The following is a 22532-nucleotide window of genomic DNA, read 5'->3' as shown; positions in this document are numbered from 1 at the left end:
CAGAACACATTAAACTTCCCCCTGATGCTAATGTGTGATTAAAACGTAAAATGACATAAATGTGTTTTAAAGTCACAGAGGTAATTACTGAAAGCAGCCAGCCATAGCGCGGTAGGCACTGTCAGAAGGCCACCCTTGTGTGTGCTGGAGACTGACGGTGGCTCCTTAAGTCATGCTGTTCCTTCGGGATTTCAGCTTTGGTTGGTCCTCTTTAGCTAACATAGTAATTCACTGGGGTATGGACTATGGTGGCGACACAGAACCAAATAGCATTCTTTATCTAAATAAATGTGGAGGGGCACTGGGTGGCTCAGCAGTTGAGCGTCTGCCTTCCGCTCAGGGTGTGATCCCGGGATCTGGGATCGAATCCCACATTGGGCTCCTGCAGGCAGCCTGCTTCTCCCTCTGCCTGTGTCTCTCATGAATAAATAAATAGATAAATAAATAAATAAATCTTAGAAAGAGAAAGAAGAAAGAAGAAAAAGAAAGAAAGAAAGAGAAAGAAAGAAAGAGAGAAAGAAAGAAAGAAAGAAAGAAGAAAGAAAGAAAGAAGAAAGAAAGAAAGAAAGAAAGAAAGAAAGAAAGAAAGAAAGAAAGAAGAAAATTTCAATGATATGAAATGATATGACTCAATACAAAGTTCCTAGTGTCCATCTGTCTACCCTGAGAAAAACCTAACCCAATGTTTGAGGTGTTAATCAGTTTATGCAGAGTATGCTACGTGAGTCTAATTTCCACACATGCTAGGAATCCTTGCAAATGCTGAAAACAGAATATTTAGTTTTTTGCTAGGAGTAACAGAAAAGGCATGACAGTAGAACATACCTCTTGTTAGAAAAATATTTAAAGGTTTTTAATTCTCTGAATACCAAGAGTTAACATTTTATGATCACCCTTTGAAAACAGGGCACTTGGGAGCAATTTTGAAGTTTTCAAAATCAGTACAGAGCTTATTAAATCCAACATCACCTTCACAGATTGTAAAGTGACTTCCTTATCAAAGTAGAGCAGCCAGGTTTCAGGTGGGTCCGTCACTGTCGTCAGCCAAGTCTCTGCTGGGCAGAGTCCAGGGGCCTTCCGTACCTTCAGTGAGCTCCTCGGTACAGTGACACTTCATTACATGTGTTCCTTGAAGAGCCATTTCTGATGTTCTGAGTCGATGCAGTCCCGCAAAAGTGGTACGAAACTGTCACTTAACGCCTTCCTCTCAGCCTGAACGCATTTTTTGGACTGTACGTGAAATAGAGAACCATCCTACAAGAGATAACCAACACTGGATGCTTAAGAGAAAGATAAATAATTCCCCCAGAAAATATCTTTTTCCTTAAAATGTGTTCTTAAGAGCTCAGGTGATTTTTGTCATTTCAGAGATAGTTTACTGAGCGCTAAGTGTCTGCCCTGTGCTAAGGGGACCCAGGACCACACGTGCATAGGGAAGGCCAGGTGGGTAACAGGTGCGCAGGCTCGCCTCTCCTGGAAGCTCCGCACCAGGGTCTCCAACTCCACGGTCAGGCCTGGTGGCGCCACCTGCTGGCCGCTCTGGGGACCTGTCAGACCCTCGGTCTCATTCCTACCTGTTACCTTCAGGGAAATCAGGATCAAAGATCCTTCATTAACCTCTCTCACTTCCCTTAGGTCAACTAATTCCATCCCTGGTGATGTCTTTCTCTTAGATTTTTTTTTAATTTCATTTATTTATTTATGAGAGACACAGAGAGAGGCAGAGACATAGGAAAAGAGAGAAGCAGACTCCTTGTGGGGAGCCTCATGTGGGACTTGATCCCGGGACTCCAGGATCATGACCTGAGCCAAAGACAGGTGGCTCAACCGCTGAGCCACCCAGGTGCTCAGATTTTTAAATGCAGAATCAGGAAACTTGGCTGTAGTCCCAGATCGGCCGGAGAACAGCTGGGTGAGGAGGCACGTCACCTGCGAGGACACGGGTTCTACAGGGACCGTGCCAATTTCCACAATCCCAAAAGATCACAGTCCTCTTTAATGCCTCCCTCTTCTCTTCTTTTCTCCCAACTGTTGCTGGCTGCAGCAAGTCTCTCCCCAGTCCCGTAGTTTGTCTTTTCCCTCCACCTCTCTCTGCTGAAGCTGTACACCCCCAGGGAACTTAATCGTGGCCAAGGAGCAAATGGACACTACAAGTGATGTACCTGTTCTACAGAGAGAGAAACTTTGGGAATAAAATTATATGTAGAAGAATCTCAAAAATCTTAACCTTTGGGGATCCCTGGGTGGCCCAGTGGTTGAGCATCTGCCTTTGGCCCAGGGCGTGATCCTGGAGACCCAGGATCAAGTCCCATATCGGGCTCCCTACATGGAGCCTGCTTCTCCCTCTGCCTATGTCTCTGCCTTCTCTCTCTGTGTGTCTCTCATGAATAAATAAATAAAATCTTAAAAAAAAAAAACAATAAAATCTTAACCTTCAAAACACTTAAAGGAGCTCGCAAGCTGCCTTCAGAGTACCATGAAAGGAAATGATTAAGTACAGCATCCCTTTTCCTCCCCTTCCAAGGAAACTTACTTTTCCTTAAATGGAAAATCTAAGATAAAATTTTAATGACATTTCAAACCAATTTTACGATTTCTAGCTTTCATTACTATTCCTTAAGGACTTACAAACAGGTTCTTGTTAGAAGAAAGAAGAGAAGGGGCCGGGGGTGGGGGTGGCAGAGAAACAGACCTGGGGAGTCTTCCCTCTTGTTTTTTATATCATGGATAGCACCATGGTGCAAGGCTTGTCCAGGAGCCTGCAGATTTCACTGCTAACCGTAATACTGTCTACAGGAAAATGTACTCCAGCTTCTAATCATACTTAGAATTAACCCATTTATAAGCAACAGAGACCAATCCTTCCATCCCTGGGGGGCAGGTTGGGAAAGAAAGCTTCCTATGGAGATGAAAGAGAACTAATTTTTTTCTTTTGAATTATTTTCTTTGGACTTTCTTCCCTGCTTTTTAGTGAGTCAAAGGATTTGACAGATTCACGAGCCCCCTTACAGCTTATAACAAGTGTGGTGGGGCTAGCCTTTCAGGCCTGAAATAATACCCAGTCCCACACTTGATCTTAGCCAAAAGGCCAAGAGTGATAATACCCAGTTCCAAATCAACAATAACTTCTGATGGAGAGCCAACTCCCTCAGAGAGATGTTTTCTTAGTGATTATCCTGCAAGTAACAATTGATCTCTGCAGAGCCTCGTGGTTTCCGAGGATATTTCTGCTTCACATCTAATCCGCACTAGGGGTGGACAGGCTGCTACTACTGTTCCCATTTTACAGCTGGGAAAGACGAGGCCTTAAGAAATGGAGTAGCTTTTACCCGGGTCTAAGCTCACATCCTTACACTTTGGCTATTTGTTTCACTCATTTAAACCCCATTTCATCTTCAAATGTGTTTGCAACAGCTCGTCTTTCCATTACTGTGGCTACAGGTCTCGGGAGGGTGGGACTACTGGAGGGAAGCCAAAGCACTACTGATGCCTGGTGCTGATGCTGGATGCTGGACTCCAACCACGCTGGGGGAAGCCCCTGGTCTCCCCGTATGTGGCCACATCCCCAAGACAAGGACTATGCCAGGGGGCATGCTTTACTTTCACTCCCCCTTGGTGGCCCACGGGCCGACAGCAAGGAAGGCAGGAGACAGCTCGCTTACCTCTTGCAAGATGAACTTCTGATTCTCTGGGGTGATCTCCTGGCAGAGATGCATGACGAGAACATCCGTTCCTGCGTCCACAGCGAATGCAGGCCTCTGGCTGGTGGGTGTTATAGCGTATTTCATTCTGGGACGTGTACTCAAAAAACTAAAAACAGAGAGGCCAACGAGCACCAGTTACTCTCTGATGTGGAAAGACGGAAATCGCTGGACAGGAACCTGAGGAGACTCCAGGCTAGAAGAAACTCAAATCGCACCCCTTTGTCTAGGTGTCTGACACCTCGTCTCCTATTTCCCCCATGGGGCCTGTCCTGATGGTTTATCTCCCTTCCTGGGCTGGGATCCTGTTCCAGTCTACAGACCTTCGAGGACTTGCTCCCCTGCTCAGCCTGAAGCTCAGCACTTCACCCAGACAGGCCTGCCCAGGCCACCAGCAATTGCCCTAAACACTGCTTTGCATGGCACTGTGCATCCAAACGTATAATTCTGTTTAAGCATTCATTCTAAGGAAGTTATTTGAAATACAGATCTATTGCTTTTTTTCTTCTTTTTTTTTTTTTCTGACAAGAAGTCAGTGGCAGGGTTACATACAATCACAAAGACAGGCAGGCAGGGACTCAGTTATAACTAAATAGTAATATAGCCGTATAAAGGATTATTAAGAGGCCATTAGAACTGATATTCTCAAAGGATGTCTAATAACACATGAAAAGTATGATGAAGTAGAAATAATGGGATAGAAAACATATAGACATTATGATAATAACTATATAAAACAATAATCCAAAGGCCTTGCCTACAAAAAGATGGAAAATAAGTATGTCTTCATTCTAATAGCAGTTGCTGGGTCCTGTCATTTTCTTACTGCTTCTATTTTTTTGTATTTTCCAAATGTTCTGCAATAAGCATATATTACCTCGATAATGCAAAAATAAATCAAATGTTTAATTTTTTTTAAACAGAGAGATTTCCCCCTCATTTCCCTCTTCAAAGACCCATACCAATAGCCCTTGAGAAAAGATCCTCCTGCTGCCTGCTGCCCTTGGCCCAGGAATGTGAAGCTATAGAGAAGCAGCACCTACCTGGTTCTGACCCATTCCATGACAGATGTACAGAAGGACCTGGTATCCCACGACCTGGTTTTCATTGGGTGGGTTGTAGTCAAAGCAGTAATCTTTCAGTCCTTTGTTCTGGAGCTAAACAAAACATAAAGGTGGCATTTTGGTCCAGGTCCCGATTTATATGTAACACAGATCCCACCCCAGGCTCTGAGGGTAATCACTCCATCGGAGAGGAGTGCCTGCTTTAAGAACTGGACTCAATGGGCAGCCCGGGTGGCCCAGCGGTTTAGCACCACCTTCAGCCCAGGGCCTGATCCTGGAGACTCGGGATCGAGTCCCACGTCAGGCTCCCTGAATGGAGCCTGCCTCTCCCTCTGCCTCTCTCTCTCTCTCTCTTTCTCATGAATAAATAAATAAAATCTTAAAAAAAAAAAACTGGACTCAATGGTAATAGCCTCTTACATTTTGAGTTTTGAAAACGCTTTCCCATTCTATACTACAGGCAAGAATCATAACCTCAGTTTTCAGATGATAAATCTGAGTTGCAGAGAGTTTAACTCTTTTAAAAATATATTTTATTTATTTATTTGAGAGAGAGAGCACAAGGGGAGGGAAGGACAGAGAGAGAGGGAGAAGCAGACTCCCTACTGAGCAGGGAGCCCAGGACCCTGGGATCAAGATCTAGCAGAAGGCAGACACTTAACCTCTTAACCACTTAAGAGCCGAGTTACTCAGGTGTCCCAAGTTTAATTCTGTATGGCCTGAAAGCTTCTATCTCTCCAGTTCTCATTAGTGGAGTCTTATTGCTGCACTAGTCCAAGTATAACTGAGTTGTTGCCTCACACATGCACCTAGGCCTCCTGCGAGTGTGCAACTGCAAAAAGATATCCAGACTGAGAGACTCACCATGCCCCAGATCAGAAGTCCACCATTCTAGACCACAAGAACAACATAATACAGAGCCAATGCCTTGCCCAAGGTCACACAAGTGCAGACACCTGTGTCTGAATCCAGGCCCCCAGCTCCAAATTCAGTGCTCTCCCCATGACTCAACACTATCTAATCTAATGTCATCTCTAAGGTACCTTTTAGATCTAAAATGCTTCAAACATTCTAAGAGCAAAAAACCACGCTCCATCATCTTCCCTTTCAAAAGCCTCTAACAAAAGACACATAACTTTCCAAATCCCTTTCTGGAGAGTTCAAAGACTCCCTCAATGAACTCTGTGTGAACCCCACTCTTGCCCTGGCTCTTGTCTACCCTTGACTAGTCTGTTCCTGAAGATAAGATGCAGCCATATAGAAAGAAGGTTGCACAATCCACTAGCTTATAAAGCATAGACTTCCGTGTTCTTGAAGTCTCTGCTTTGTGAAGGAATCTGGGAACAGGAGATGTTTAAAATAATCAGAGCATCTCAGATTTGGAAGGGCTCAAATGTCATCTAGCAAAGTCTTGACCACCAAAGGACCTTGATCTTAAATGAGCTCCCTATGTTCAGAAAGATTTGAAAAGAAACCGCAAAAACATTAAAAGAGGTGGGAACCTCTAAAGATGAAAACTGAGATGAACTAAGGTAGCTGTATCAAGTTGGTGAGGTGTAGAAAAAAATGATATTAAATGACTTTAGAACATTCCGTTTTTTAGAACATCCCATATTTGATTACATTTCCTTAGTGAATTATGTTCTATAAACAAACAGATCTGCAAAGAAATCTTAAACTTCATTCAGTATTACACTGTCAATGGTAATGATGTGTGATTACTTTGAAACTACTTTAAATATAGTTTAAGACAAAGCAAATAAATAATATGCTAATATTTTTTGAAATTAAGATTTTCAGCATAAGAAAAAAGAAATATAAGTATAATATTAAAGAAGAAAAATTTTGTGAGATTGCATTTGAGTTTGAGCATGAGCTCATGATTTGTTTCTCAAAGATATGCAGTTCCTTTCTCTGCTTTCTGAAAAACTATAGTTCCATGCCCTCTCACATGGTCCCCACTGTTCACACGTGGCCACCAGGCACCTGAAATGTGATTAAGTCCACACTGAGATATGCTGTAAGTATAAAATACACAGTAGATTTCAAGATTCAGTATGCACTCAATAAATTTTTACAACAACTACCTGTTGAAATGATGATATTGGGGATATATTGAATTAGATAAAATGTATTATAAACTTCACTTGCTCATTTTAAAAATACGGTTTCTAAAAAATATTCCACTACTTATATGGCTAGCATTATGTTTCTGTTGTAGAGCGTGCTCTAGAGACAAAGACCACTGCTGGCATCCAGACTGTAGGGCTCTGACCACTCTTCCCCACTCAAAGGGTCAGGGCTTCTGGGAGGGATGGCAGCAAATGTAGAAGATGAGTGTGGCCAGAATCAAGGAAAGAACAAAATATAAAGAGTCAAGATCACAGAAGCCAAAATAAAGAGATTTTCACTAGCCAAAGATGGGTAACCCAGTTAAGACAAACAACAACAACAACAAATGCACAACAGACTAATTGATCGAAGCACACTGGTCATATAAAAACCCCACTGGTTTACAGTGATGCTCAAGAAAAGAAAAAGCCAAAAAGCAAATGAGCCAACAAACAAAAACAACCCATTCAGTACAATTGGAGGCAGTTAGAGTGCCAACTCTTACTCTGAAAACAGGCAAATAGAAAAGACTTAAAAATGTGTTGTGCCCTTTCTGAATGAACTCAATTTCATGGACACCCAAATGTCCTGGTTAACAAGGGAATGTCCTTCTTTACAGAAGAATCTCAGCTAATAAAGCAGAAGAAATGAAAGCACTAGAAAGAGCACCATTTGGCAATGCCATTTAAAATATGGGTCTAGGGCTCGCTTCAGCAGCACATATGCTAAAACTGGAATGATATGGAGATCAGCATGGCCTCTGCACAAGGATGACATTTCTCTGTGAAGCCTTCCATATTTAAAAAGAAAAAAAAAGAAATACAAGTTTAGGTAAATGATTATCAACAGCCACCAAAAAAACACAAGAGAGAAGACTGAGGTGACCCCTGATAGCCTGTCCAGGAGAGGCTCCTTGGACCCACTGATCAATCTTATCACCCGAGGCAGGACAACCAGAGGTGAGGTGCTCCTGCTATGACGCAAGAGGAGCACAGAGCACGCCCATGAAGTGTTCTCGCCATAAACAGTTGATTCCAACTCCAATCAGACCTTTAGACCTAATTTCCATTTTCAGAACTATGGGTGAGAGAAGCACAATTTAAAAGACACCACAGGGAACCAATTATGTAACTCCAAGGGTGAGATGCTCTACGGGACAACAGATGCTGTTTTTCCAACAAGTATTCGCAAAAGGGCAGAAAATAAAGGGAAGAAATAGGAAGTTATTAACTTATTGATTTATTGTTAATAAGTTATTATTTTGGGTTTTGCTATTTGTGTTGGTGACTTCACTGTTCAAGTTATTAATAACAAAGACAAGACAAAAGACCTTAGGCCTTAGATGAAAGAGCCACGGGAGGAAAGACATGGCAGCCAAACACAACAGGTGGACTGGATTTGGATCCCAGTTGGAATGAGCCAACCACCCCAAGAAAGATGTGAAAAATCGGGCAGATCTGAGTAAAGAGGAGGTAGTAAAGGATATGAAGAAATGACAGCTCATTTGATTGTGTGTGATAATGGTCTGTGGTTCTGTAAGACAATGTCCATACAGACATGCAGGTGGCAGTGAACAGGACTGAAATGACAGGATGCCTGGACAAAGAAAAATATGAGAGGATGGAACAGAGGAGACAGAGAGCAAGACAGGCAAAATCATGATAATTCTAGAATCTCGGGGTCAGGGTTCCTTATACCATTTTCTCTGCTTGAACATTTTCACAGTGAAAATGGAATTTGCTGCATTAATGGTCTGCTTTGTATTTATTTTGTATGTGTATTTAATGTCCATCTCCCTAACTTCTAGAAGGTGGGATAGTGGTTGTCCTTTTGCCATCAAAACTCTGATGCCCAGGGCAGTGCCTAGCACAGGGTAAATTCCATGTAAATATTAAAGTCGGAATATTCTGAAAGTTCTTGATACACTTGAGGAGCACAAATACGTTGAGTAAGTGAAAATTTCATCAAAAGAGGCGGAGATTTAAAAACAATCAAGAGACCCTGCATATTAGGGAGATCGTTGTTGATGGTGTTTACTTTTTTTCTTTTTTTTTTTTTAAGATGCCTGAAGATGTAATTGGTTCTGATTTAGTTCATAGTTGTGGAGAACTTCTGTTCCATGCAATGTGCTCAGAATTCTCTCTCTCTCGCTCTCTTTTTAAAGTTTCAGGGATAGAGTTTAGTGATTCATCAGTTGTATACAACACCCAGTGCTCATTCCATCACATGCCCTCCTTAATGCCCATCACCCGGTTACCACATCCCCCCACCCACCTCCCCTCCAGCGACCCTCCATTTGTTTCCTATGATTAAGAGTCTCTTATAGAATCTCTCCTTCTGTTTTCATCTTACTTTATTTTTCCTTCCCTTCCCCTATGTTCTTGTTTTGTTTCTCAACTTCCACATGAGTGAAATCATATGGTATCTGTCTTTCTTTGATTGACTTATTTTGCTTAGCATAATATCCTCTAGGTCGTCCATCCACGTTGTTGCAAATGGCAAGATTTCATTCTTTCTGATGGCTGAGTAATATTCTATTGTACATATATGCCACATCTTCTTTATCCATTCATCTGTGGATGGACATCAGGGTTCTTTCCATAGTTGGGCTATTGTGGACATTGCTGCTATAAACATTGGGGTGCAAGTGCCCCTTCGAATCACTGTTTGTATCTGGATAAATACCCAGTAGTGCAATTGCTTGCTGGGTCACTGGGTAGCCCTATTTTTAACTTCTTGAGAAACTTCCACACTATCTTCCAGAGTGGCTGCACCAGTTTGCATTCCCACCAACCAGTGTAAGAGGGTTCCCCTTTCTTTGCATCCTCGCCAACATCTGTTGTTTCCTAGGATTTTGATGGATTCCTATCTTACATCTAGATCTTTGATCCATTTTGAGCTTATTTTTGTGTATAGTGTAAGAAAGTGGTCCAGTTTCATTCTTCTGCATGTGGCTGCCCAATTTTCCCAACACTATTTGTTGAAGAGACTGTCTTTTCTCCATTGAATATTCTTTCTGCTTTGTCGAAGATGAGTTGAACATAGAACATCCTGCTTTGTATCTATCAAAGGCTTCCAGAATGGAATACGGGCACCTCTGATCAACAAGACACAGCAGAGGAGACCTCCCTAAGTTGGTGTAGTTCCTCCCAAGAGCCTAGGCACTGGACATTTTAGTTGACTTCATCCCAGAAACATTTCTTTCAGGTTCTTTGAAATAACTTAAGTGGTTCTTCTTCCTCCACTACTGTCTTTATGAATCCCTGAGTTGGGAATTATTAACTGGTCCAGGCATTGAAGCCTGACAATTGGACATGGAAGCAAAAAGTAAGCCTAAGTTTCCTCATCTATAATACGAGACTTATACTCACCAATTTGGAGACGGCTTCTAGTGCTGACATTCTGGACCCAAGGTCCAAATGTGGGGAGAAGGAAAGACAGTGCATGAATGTGGGGAGGGGAGGGGCCACGAGGAAGGCTAGTAGTCCCTCGCCAAGGGGCCTTCCCCAGCCAGGAGTTGTTGATCAGGAACCTCCTGCCTACCAGGGGCAGGGGCCCGCCTCGCTCACCATCCCGAAGAAGCCAGGCCTGTCTTCAGGCACGTGCAATTCTGGGTACACGTTCTCCAAGAACCACCTGAAGTCCTTACACTGGAGCTTTGCACGGAGCTGCTTCCTCTCTGTCACATCCCCAAAGGGTTCCTGAGAAAACAGCAAAAACGGTGAGTCCCTGCGGGTCACAGACCTCCTATCAAAGTCCCATCTCCACGGATGCTCCCCTATTCAACAGCGTTTAAAGGACGCAATGTGTCTGGTGATGAAGTCAGGGAGCTGCAGAGCCCTGGGGCTGCACTGGATCCTTGGTCCCGGGGATTGGTGAGTGCATGATCACAGAGCAGCGAACATCAGCGGAGCACGTACCCCATGACGTTCTGAATTACTGTTGACCCCTGAGCATTCACTTTCAAACAAGGTTAAGTAGCCTCGATGTAATCACACTCACAGACCTTACGTGCTCAATATACTGAAGTCTGAATCTATACTTAACAGTGGTAAGCACAAAACGCTGTGAGGGTAAGTACTTGTGAAAGGTTAGTTTTCTGGACAAAACCAATGATTCAGAACTTCCAAATAGCTGAATAAAAGCAAGCATCTGTTTAGCATGGCCACAGGAGCAATGCCAAGTGCTGACATATGACTGTCCCTGCACTATAATGTTAAAGCAGTTTACTTTGGGGCACCTGGGTGGCTCAGTCGGTTGGGCATCTGCCTTTGGCTCAGGTCATGATCCTGCGGTCCTACGATTGAGCCCAGAGTTGGGCTCCCTGCTCAGTGGCGAGACTGCTTCTCTCTCTTCCCACTACTTGTGCTCTCTCTTATCTTTCTCCCTCTCTCTCACATAAATAAATAAAATCTTAAAAAAGTATTAAAATTTGACAAGCTAAATATTTAAACAAAATGGTAATGATAGGAAAACATCTGAGTTAACTTTCAGATTTTTTTACTTAAATTTCCCAGTGGTTCCTTCTTTGGGGAGTCATGGTACCCTCATCTTCAATCAAATTCCCATTTTAACATTCAGCCCAGGCATCCAGATAAAAAAGGTGTACAAGGTGGCCTTCTAAACAGGTTATTCTTTGGGAACCCTCGGGAAGAGGAACTGTGGCTTCTAGAGTGGGTAATGGGAAGGAATAGATATTTCCACCCTGCAGCCTTGGACAGGACAGAAAAGCAACAGACCCTGGCACCTAGAGGCAGAGGGGCCAAGGGGTGGCCAGGGGCAGGTCTGCAGGAGGGCACATGCCCCAGGCTCAGCTCTGCGTGATTCGCCCACAAGGCCCTGGACAAAAATCTCTCAACTTCAGTTCTGTCACCTAAAAAATGAGAACTTCATAGCTACCCTGAAGGGCTGCTGGAAGAATTCAGAAAAAGAGATTTTCTTGGTGGCTGGAAAAGAGAGGCTTTAGAGCATACCTCATCTTGCCAAGTGGCCCTCTTAGTTATGCAGATGCAGGGTGGGTGTTCTGTCCCGGGGCCTGCAGAGCTGGCCAGTGCAGAGGCAGTGCACCTATCTGAAGTTTATTTGGAACCCTAAAATCAAGACCTGTGGTTGCACACCTTTGTCGTCATTCGCAAACATGCAGAGAACGGCCAAAAATCAGAGTCACCCAGTGTGACAGTCCTAACAGAGGTCATGACTCAGGTCCCATACTGTCACCAAGTGTCCTGTTCACGCTCTGTCTCGTGCCCCGTTTTTTGGGTTTTGCTGTTTGTGTTGGTGACTTCACTGTTCAAAAGCCCCCCAAGCACCATGCTGGAGGGCTCCCTAGAGTTCCTAGGTGTGAAAAGGCTGCGCTGTGCCTGATGGAGAAAATACACGAGTTAGACAGGCCCCATTCAGACACATGTCATGGTGGTATTGGCCACGAGTCCAATGTAAAGGATCAACAATATATCCTTCATCACGTCTTTCAACAGAAATACACACAAACCAAGTTATGTCTTTTTTTTTTAAAATTTTATTTATTCATGAGAAACAGAGAGGCAGAGACACAGGCAGAGGGAGAAGTGGGCTCCCCACAGGGAGCCCAATGTGGGACTCAATCCCAGGACTTCAGGATCACGGCCTGAGCCGAAGGCAGATGCTCAACCACTTGAGCCACCCAGGCGTCCCAAAACCAAGTTATGCCTTGCTCAGTTGGCAAAAATGTCAACCTGCGAGAGGCATGCAGGGAGCTAGCCCTGTAGTCCTGGGTTCAGCAGTCTGGAATTCAGGGTTGGCAATGACTGCACAGACTGTAATTACTGTGAATAATGAGAATCAACTGTGTGTATTATTATTATAAGTAGAAGAATAAAGTTTTCCCACACTGGTATCAGGAGTGCCCAATTTATTCTCTATCTCTGGAACCATAGGGTCCGCTATGGTGGGGAGGCCAGACTCAGCTGCTTTTGTTTGATGAGGCCAGCCGGGGTGCAGGCCAGCCGGGGTGCAGGCGGGCCAGGGAACTCACCAAGCGGGCATGTGGGTTGCGATGGTAGTAGAGCTCCTTAAAGTCATCCATCCACACTTCAGCTGCTCGGACGCTGTTGGCCAGAGCCTTGTTGCGGGAGTAGGGAGCTTGCTTGGGGAAAACGTGGCCAACGTGAGAGCACGGGTGTGTCTCCAGGGTCCCACCGCATTGCCAGATCTGTGCACAGATTAGGGAGGAGGCCGGTGGGTGAATTGGGGGGTGAGCGCTGGCCTACAATGCCCGCAGCAGGCAGACTGGGCACACAGATGACATGAGGAACACTGCCAGGGCCTGGCCCTCCATGGGGCAGGAGGCCACCTCCCTGGCACACACCGAACACAGATGCAGCCCAAGAGCAAGGACACAGCCCCGAAGACAAATAAGCCATCGAAAGCAAGACCCCAATGTCCATGCACTAAAGCTCATGCACTTGACTCACAGGAACACCCATAGCTGACCTCAGTGGGGACCCCTTTACTCATTATGTAAAACACAGGCTCATTACCTGGTCTCCTAGCCACAGAAGATAGGAAAGCAGCAAGGAAGGAGAGAGGTTTGGAAGGGGGAAAGGAAGAGCTTCTAGAGGCAGGCAGAGCAGCCTGACACCTAGGGAAGAGGCAGAAAGACCATTAAGAGCACACCCTGAACCTCAACCTCAGGCTGAGTTGTCTGAGACCATTTCACGCTGGGGCAGATGGCCACGAACACCCCACTGTCCCCAGGATGTGTGACAGGGGAAAGTATCTGGTACTTAGAATGGAAGTGGGTGAGTTTTCCGTGGAGGGCCAATTCGTATTTACTAACCCTGTCTAAGCAGGAAACCACATGAAATATTGTTGAAATTTATAATTTTCTATTAAAAAGTACAGATATTGACGTAGATTTTTGATACATAAAATGCAAGATTTGGGAAAACCCACCGAAATGCTAGAGGTCTCTCAAAGGGACATCTGTGTACCACATGCAGCAAATTAGTAGGTGGGCTGGTCCCAAAAAGCAGGTTCCTGGTCCCAACCAAAAATCTATCAAACCTGACTTTCTGGTGACAGTACCTGTAAGTCAGCCTTTTTGGCAAGTCTCCCTAATGATTCTGACGCGTGGCAAAGTTTGAAAGTCCCTGTGCTAAAGAGGGTACTTCGTAAGTAATTCAGCAAATCAAGGTTCCAAGAGATGGGATAGGGAGGCAGGGGCCTGTGTTTTAGCCCAGTCTCTGCCACTCACTGTTTGGGTGACCTGGACCCTGTTACCTCCCTCTCTGGGACCCAGTCCTGTCCTGTGGCAGCACGAGAATAGAACTAGGTGACTTGTAAGGCCCTCCCCTGCCCCAAATCTGTGAAAAGTACATTTTTTTAGAAAGTTCAAATAAGAAGACAAAGGTGTCTATAGGATGTGTGCGTCACTACTCTATCATCTTTCAGGACCATTAGATACAATCTACCAACATGGAGGAAAAATCTACCAGGTTCTCCTGGCAAATCCTATTATGCTCTGAGAGAGAAGGAGAGGGGGAGAAAGAGAAAGAGAGAGAGAGAACAGGTTAAGAATAAGACCAAAGAAAAGACTGGAATACTTACCCTAAAAGAGAATTCCAGGTTTTCTCCGCCCCAAACTTCCATTCCTGTATCATAAGACCCCAGATATTCAAAGTATTTCTTACTCACAGCAAACAGCCCTCCAGCCATCGTTGGAGACCTGGAAGAGAGTGATAACCAGATTGCAACGTGAGCGCAGGAACTCATCACAGTTGAACTCCTGCCCACCCATCTCTAGGCACAGCCTGTGTTCCTGCCCTGGGCCAGGGGCTATGCCGGGCCTGGAGGCATAGATGTGTCCCCACAGTCCCTGCCCTGGGGAAGCTCACAGACATCTCAACACACACTGTGCGTGAGATGACTCAGCTCAAGGTGGGGTCCTTGTGCACACATGAGAAGTCATGCGGCAAGTGAGGGAGGGTTCGGCCTGAAGAATACAGGGGAGTTGGCACAGAAGGGGAATGGGATGGTTCTCCAAGAAGACACCAGCATGAGCAAAGGCCTGAGGGTGAGAGAGAATCTCATACTTCTAGATGCATAGATAACAAGGAGAGTCAAGAAGAGAGATGTGCTCCCCAAGATGATGGCTAGTGCTGGGCTGCGGTGGCCTTGGCCATGCAACCACAGCGCGAGCACAGACGCCCTTAGGGCGGCTGAAAGCACATAAGGCAACGCCATCATCTTAAATCTCCCCCAAGGCCCGTTCCTCCCCTGCATGAGTGGCCACCCCTGCACCCCAGGCGGCCAGCTTTGGCCTGCTTCTTCTGCTTCTGTTTTCTCCCCATGAGGTTCCTGTAGAACCAGTACTGGCTCCAGAAAGGGCCCAAGGCTTCCGTCCTACCACAGCAGAAAGCTGGAAAGGTCAACACACCCAGAGATGCAGACTCAAAAGGATGCATTCAGAAATGGAGAACCACATATCAAGAGCCTAACTGTTTTAAAATTGTAAGATCTTCCAGGAGCACTTCTGGGCCTTGGCAATGTATTGGCTTAGCCTGTGCTCCAAGCTCTGGGCCAATGAGAAAAGGGCAACAAGACTCCTTGTGGAAGGGAAGGCTCTAGACTACAAAGCACTTCCATGAGTGTTCACCCTAAAATTCTAGAAGTAGGCAGGGTGGATATGCCTGTATCTATTTCACAGGTGAGGAAACTGAGGCCCAGGGATATTACAGGAAGGGAAGGGGAGCTGGCCATAACATCCCTGAGCACATATGTGTGTATGGGGGGGAATCACGAGAGTTCGTGTCAGCCTCCCAAGCTGAATATGTGACCCTGGATAGGATCCTTCCTACTCTGAGCCTCAGTTTACAAATCTGTTCGGTGAAATGTTGGGAAGGATCTCCTTCAGGACACCTACAGAAGCCTGGGCATCATTCAATCTCTCCCTTCCCCATTCTCATTCGGTCTCTCTCTATTTTTCCACAGCAGCATTTCTGGAGTCCCCACTTTCCCTCCATCTTCCCCTGCACCATCCTTCCTGACTGGAAGACTACAACACCTCCTAATGATGTCCCTGCCGCCTGCCCCACCCCTGCAGGCCCCTCATCACATTGCATCCAGCAATCTTTATTTTTTATTTTTTTATTTTTTTATTTTTTTCCAGCAATCTTTAAAGACTGCAACAGGCAATGGTCATTTCCCAGCCCCAATCCCTTCAATGGCTCTACCCTCTCAGGGTAAAGTCCCAAGCCCTGTCCTTGGCCTTCCAGACTGGACATGCCTTGGCCCCATTCATCTCTCATCCCCCATTTCTCAACCAATGTCTCCACAGGCATTTCCCTCTAGTCACCAGTGGGTCATCTCAAGGTCAGAACTCAGGTGGCAGATTCAGAAGCCCATCTGCCAAACATGAGTGCAGACCGAAGACACCATTTCCAAATCAATACACCAGCAATATAGCTGATGTCTGACCTCCATCTGCCTGACTCCTATTATCTGCCTCCCATTTGATCCTGAACTTGGAAGGGGAGGAAGAAGCCATACTATTAACTTCTAACACCTCAAAGAATGAGAGCAACTGATCCCTCTTTGAGCCCACTTTACTCAGACTCAGGTTTACCCACTGGCCATAGGTGGCCCATTCACCCCCAGGTCCATCTCTGCCAGTTGAAAAAGGACCTGAAAGTGTGTCTTCAAAATGTTAAGCATGAAATTACCATAGGACCCACCAATTATGCTCCTAGGCATACACCCCCAAAAAACTGATAACAGGGACTCAAACAGATAACAGTATCCTAATATTCACAGCAGCATTGTTTATAATAACCAAATGGTAGAAACAATCCAAGTGTCTATCAGCAGGTGAATGGATAACCAAACATGGATATATATTCAGCCATAAAAAGGAATGGAATTGTAGAAGAATCTTGAAAACATTATGTTAAGTAAAAGAAGACAGACACAAAAGGACAAGTATTGTGTGATTCCACTTATATGAGCTATCTAGACTAGGGAAATTCGTAGAAACAGAACATAGAGCAGAAGTTACCAGGGGCTGGAGAAGGAGAGACATGGGAGTCATTGCTTGATAGGATGATGAAAAAAGTTCTGGAAGAATGCAGAGGTGATGGTTACACGATACTGTGAATGTGCTTGATGTCACTGAATTAAACACTTCAAAATGGCTAAAATGGGAGATTTTACCACAGTTTTTAAAATAAGTAAATAAATAAAATATGCCAAAATGCAATCCATGTGTGTAGCTAAGATTTTTAATAAAAATAAATAAATGCTCTGGAGAAAATGGGAGAGCAACAGCAACCCAGCCCTCCCAAGAGCCCTCCCCAGCACGGCAGCCAGATACAACAAGGCATGCTCACAGAGCGAGCGGCCTGCAAGTCACCCCCTAACCTGATGACATCAATGGGGGACCGCATGCGCATCCTCTCCCTCTCAGGGACCACGTGCCACGTGAACACCAGCCTCCAGTCGAAGCCGCCGATCTGAGGCTCCCTGGGGTTGCCCAGGTACTCAAACGTGTTCCAGTCAATCACATCGATTACAGGGCACACCACAGCCGACTCTTCCTCGTGGATCCTGCAAACACCAGGACACTCCATGTGCCTCACCATGTGGATGGGTGGCAAGAGGACGAGAAGGGAATTTGGGGATGAACTCTCCTCATCCTCTCACTTGGAAGGAGGAGCACCTGTGTGACAAAGGCTTGTGCCTCTTCCTATGGGTCTCTGTAGCCATGGCAGGCCCTGGCAGGTGGTTATCGTAGGGGATGCTCAGGTGACAGGGGAGGCCGAGGAAGCAGGGATTCTGGCCTGAATATGAAGGGTCCCACAGTTTTAATATTCTTATTCCATCTACAGATATTCTGGATAAACTTGAATCTCTCAATGAAAGTCGAGACATGTGAAAATCAAAGATCACTTTTACGACAGATGATCGATTTTCAGTTTCTAAAGATTGCAAGAGGTTTCTTCATTTAATCACAATGAAACATCTTCATGTCAAGAAATAATTACCCCCTTAAAAAACAGAGATGTACCCAGACCAAAGGATCAGCTTTGCAGTTGGAATAAAAATTTGAGTCCTGCCCCTTATTTGCTGTGTGACATTAGCCAAGTCACCTAACCTCTCAGAGCCTGTTTTGTGTGTGGCTAATGCTGGCACAATAATACCTACTCAGAGGGTTCATGGGAGGACTCTCTGAGGGAACATCTGTAGAAGATGGCTCGCAGAGCACCTGGTACTATTGCTCTTCTTTTAATTCTTATTATTGTGAGATATAGCGAAAAACCTGGTCCTCTCACTTCCCGCTGCAGATATCAGCCTGCGTGTGTCTGCTTCATCTCTTCTCCACAATCATGATTACAGACCCGGGCACCCTTCAGCAGGCTGTCGTATCAGTTTTTTGTATCTGATGGCACACCAGGAAAGATGCACTGAGACTGGGCCGTGTCCAAACGCTGAATTTTTCTGGGTTACATTTTGGGAGCTTTTAGCTGGAATTTGAGACCTAAAAATCCTAAGTCACACAGGGCAATGCTGTGAAGAAACGGGGATGAACCAGACTTGAGCTGTAAGTGTCCTTAGAATAATACTAGAACGGACGACTCACTGACCTCCACCTCTGAAAGGAATAATATGCTGAATGTTAATTGAATTTAAATTTAAAAAAAAATTTTTTTTTTTAAAGAATAGGGCAGCCCTGGTGGCTCAGCGGTTTAGCGCCACCTTCAGCCCAGGGCGTGATCCTGGAGACCCAGGATCGAGTCCCACGTCGGGCTCCCTGCATGGAGCCTGCTTCTCCTTCTGCCTGTGTCTCTGCCTCTCTCTATATATATCTCTCATGAATAAATAAAGTCTTTAAAAAAAGGAGAAGAAGATATCAGGAAGTCAGGGTGGGGTGATGTGAATACCAAATTTGGGTGAGAATTACAATATTAGGTGAAATTTCACTGTTCGGGATAGATTATATGAATAAAACCTGTGAATTCCCCAAAGTAAGGAAGATGTAGGGTGAGCACCTACCAACACCTAGTTATTAAATAAACTGGGTCCACTCTTAGATGGTTTGAAGGGACCAACAGCAGACCTCTCTGGGTAGGTTCAAAGAAGCTTCTTACTTAGCCCCTGGCAGAGATAGAACTCGTGACTTGCGATCAAACTGGCTGGAGGCATGGGGAGTCTAATTTTTATAGAAAATTAGGAGGTGCCAGCATTGGAGTAAAGGCCCCTGGATCCTGGTCACACAACAAGCAGGCCCTGTAACAGTACATCCCACAGGTGGGGGGCAGGGGCAGGTGTACTACTAGCACCTGGGGCAGAACCACGCTTTGCTGTGTGGGGCTAAGCTGTCTGACATGAGATGTCTGGTATCCCCAGGACAAGGTTTGCAAAAATGCCAGGAGCACTACTTACCTGACTTGAGAACCAAAGTACACCTTCTATTTTCAAAACCCCCTGGAATAATGGGGTACTGTTCCTATTGGACCATCTGAGTGGCCAGTGTGCCAACTCCGGTGCATACCTAGGTCCCTGGAGAGCTTCTGAACCATCCAGAAGCCCAGGCCCACCCCCAGAGATCCAGATCCAAAGAGTCTGTCATGAGAACAGGAGTTGGTATATTTTACAAGTTCCCCAGGTGGGATTCTTTTGTCTAGAGATACGGAACAAGGACTTGTCTATGGGGAGGGCTGCCTTGCTGCCCTCCACAGGATGGGTTAGAGTGGAATTCTGGGCAGCATTAGCACATCAGCTGCCTTTGACCAGCCTAGAGGAGGCCATCTGTGTGCAGGGTGGGGAAGGGGTGAGGGGTGAACCCACTGGTCCAGATTCCAGAGGGAATTCTTTAGCTGTCACCATGTTCTAAATAACCTCAGACTCCATCACAGGCTTGAGGAACCCTGGATGCTTGCTGCCAGTGAAGCTCATCAGAGCTGAGGAGGAGAAAGAGGCAGCTATGGCCTCCATAGGGGACAGGACCAAACATAGCAGAAGTAGCAGAACAGGGGACAGCCTGGTCTCACACAGGAAGAGAAGCAAGTGGGTCCCAGCTCTTCCAGACAGACTCTAGCAACCAAAGTGCTAGAGGCCATAGGAAGGCAGTTTGCCAACTGCAGAGACCCAGATCCTCCGACCCTTTGCCTGGTCCATAGGGAGGAACCAGATGCAGAGCCCCCTCTGGGGGGGAAGGGAGACCCCCCCAGAGCAGTTCCTAGTCTGCCAGCCTGGCTCCTGACTGCTATGATGCACAATTAGGAGAATGGGGAGAGAAAGAGCGAAGAGAACAAAAGTTGGGGCCCAGTGACAGTAGTTTTGGGGGACAGGTCAGATTGGAGGGGTCAGGGGAAGACACTGTGGGACAGCAGGAGGTATGTCGTCCTTGAAGACTTTTCATGGCTCCATAAAAAAAAAATATATATATATATATATATTAAAAACTGTATTTTATGACTATATTGGTATAAGGACAAACACAATTCAGGCTAGATTCATTATTGTGCAGTCATTATCGATATTCACTTTTCTTCCTCTGGTTTAAAAAAAAATGCAGGACGTCTGGGTGGCTCAGCGGTTGAGCGTCTGCCTTCAGCTCAGGTCATGATCCTGGGATCCGGGATCGAGTCCCACATCAGGCTCCTTACAGGGAGCCTGCTTCTCCCTCTGCCTCTGTCTCTGTCTCTGCCTGTCTCTGTGTATCTCTCATAAATAAATAAAATCTTTAAAAAAATAAAAACAAATTTAAAAAATGCAAAAACATTTTTGTGGGTCTGTTAACATTTCACGGGCCCTAAGCATTGTAGGCACTGAGTATAACAGATAAGACAGCCTTGCTTGAAAGAAATACACCAAAATATATATTCTTTAGCAGTGTGATTCTATATGATTGATTTTTTTTTCTTGGTTGATCGTACTTTCTAAGTGTTCCACAGCAAAGAGGTAAATAGTAATAAAAGCAAACACTCATACATGCTAGCCTCATACATGCTAGCATGTTCTAAAGACTGCATGTGTATTAATTCATTGAATGGCCTCCACAGCCCTGTGGGGCACGGACTGTTATCATGCCCGGTGACAGACAACTGCCCAGGCAGCATCTGACCCCAGGTGCCCGGCAGCCTCTAATGCCCCAGGTAAGGAGCTTCCGCTTCTGCATGATGTTGGGCCCGCACCCACATGCTCACGCACCTCTGCAGCAGCGGCTCGAGCCACCCCTCGTGGCACTCACAGTGGCAGTCCAGGAAGGTCAGCACTTCGCCCTTAGCCGCAGACGCGCCCAGAAGCCGGGCTCGCACCAGGCCCTCCCTCTTGTTGGCACGGATAAGACGCACCTTGGGCAGCCCAGATAGCTCATTGGCCAAGCGCTCCTTTAGATGCTCTGCGGAGGCAAGTAAGACAAGCAGGGTCACCGCCCCACACCCCAAGTCATGTCCTGCCAGGGCCTCACTATCCCAAAAAAGAACACACATAAGCCTCCTTTGCTCTGCACCTGGGATGTCCTGACCTCACCCAGAACCAGGGCGGGAAGGGTAAGAAGGCCAGGGCAGGCTGGGGCAGAGGAATTCCAGAACCACCGAATGCTCCCCATCAGAACACACATGCACTGAATTGTATGCTTGAAATGGGTGCATGTGGTATTTGGATATATCTCAACAAAGCTGTTACTTCTCTCAGAAATACATCATAGCTTGACGTGTGAGCATTTAAAGAGACAAAACATAAAAATTGCCCAACCACAATGTTTCAGAAAAACTGGCTTACTATAAACTTGGTTTATTTACGTTAATTAATTATGTAAAATGTTATAAAAATTTAAATTATGTGGAATTATGTTAACAAATAATAACCTCCCATGCCTAATTACTGTCTAGGGGATTTACCTATAAGTCACATGAGTCTTAAAACTATCCCATAAGGTAAAGACAACAATTATCCCCATTTATAGACGAGAACACTAGGGCCAGAGAGGCTAGGTAATATGTCAAGATCTCAGAACAAGTGAGCTAAGGAGCCAGGATTTTAACCTGGTAGCCCTGGTTTGAATCCAACAGGCTTAATTTAACACTGCCTCCCAGAGCTTCCTTGTACAATCTCTTATCCTTGTGAAACAAATCCAAAACTTGTCAGGAGGATGTGCTCATTGCATTTTGCGGAAGAGGAAATGAGGCTTTAAAAGTTGAAGAGTCCACAGCAAGGGCTAGCCCCCAGACTTGCAACTCCGCACACGATCTGGGACTGGAGGCCCTGATTCGCACCCCTCTGTGGGTCACATGGAGGTGGGTGGGAACCCATCAGGCAACCTAAAAATGAGACAATCTCTCTAGGTCAATGTGGGCTTTGTCTGAAGTCCTCAATCATCAGCAAAAAGGAAAATTTTATGAGCTGTTCTAGGTTGCTTCATAGTTTGTAAAAATGTTTCCCTAAATATTCTTGGCACTCAAAAAAAAAGAGCATTCATTGGTTGATTTTTTTTTTCAATCCTAAATATAACTGCAAGTAAGCTGACAGCAGGAATAAGGGAGCTGACTTCCCAAGAAAAGCTAATTAGTGGCAGTGCCCAGTAAACACCCAGGAAAATGCAGGTGCAAAAAAAAAAAAAAAAGGAAAGAAAGAGAAAAAGAAAATGCATGGGTAGCCGCTCTTTATGGATTTGGAT

The 22532-nt window shown here is 45.3% G+C and overlaps 1 protein-coding gene and 1 non-coding gene across 2 annotated transcripts in view; one reads left to right on the top strand and one right to left on the bottom strand.

Annotated features, from left to right (window-relative positions):
* Nucleotides 1-826: 826 nt before the first annotated feature.
* The window catches only part of GALNT12 (polypeptide N-acetylgalactosaminyltransferase 12), a 38380-nt gene continuing 16674 nt past the window's right edge, over nucleotides 827-22532 (bottom strand). Inside the window, 9 exon segments of the mRNA XM_038552918.1 lie at nucleotides 827-1254; nucleotides 3663-3746; nucleotides 3748-3810; nucleotides 4745-4858; nucleotides 10447-10578; nucleotides 12891-13067; nucleotides 14465-14582; nucleotides 17273-17458; nucleotides 21065-21254. Coding sequence (XP_038408846.1) covers nucleotides 1117-1254; nucleotides 3663-3746; nucleotides 3748-3810; nucleotides 4745-4858; nucleotides 10447-10578; nucleotides 12891-13067; nucleotides 14465-14582; nucleotides 17273-17458; nucleotides 21065-21254 — 1202 coding nt within the window. The 3' untranslated portion in view covers nucleotides 827-1116.
* LOC119874065 lies at nucleotides 7579-7680 on the top strand. Its single transcript, XR_005367291.1, has one exon. It is a non-coding gene; the product is annotated as a U6 spliceosomal RNA (small nuclear RNA).

Source organism: Canis lupus, chromosome 11, assembly GCF_011100685.1.
Source record: "Canis lupus familiaris isolate Mischka breed German Shepherd chromosome 11, alternate assembly UU_Cfam_GSD_1.0, whole genome shotgun sequence".
NCBI lineage: Eukaryota > Metazoa > Chordata > Mammalia > Carnivora > Canidae > Canis > Canis lupus.
The sequence above is the reverse complement of the archived record's forward strand: the minus strand, read 5'-3'. Positions and strand labels throughout refer to the sequence as shown.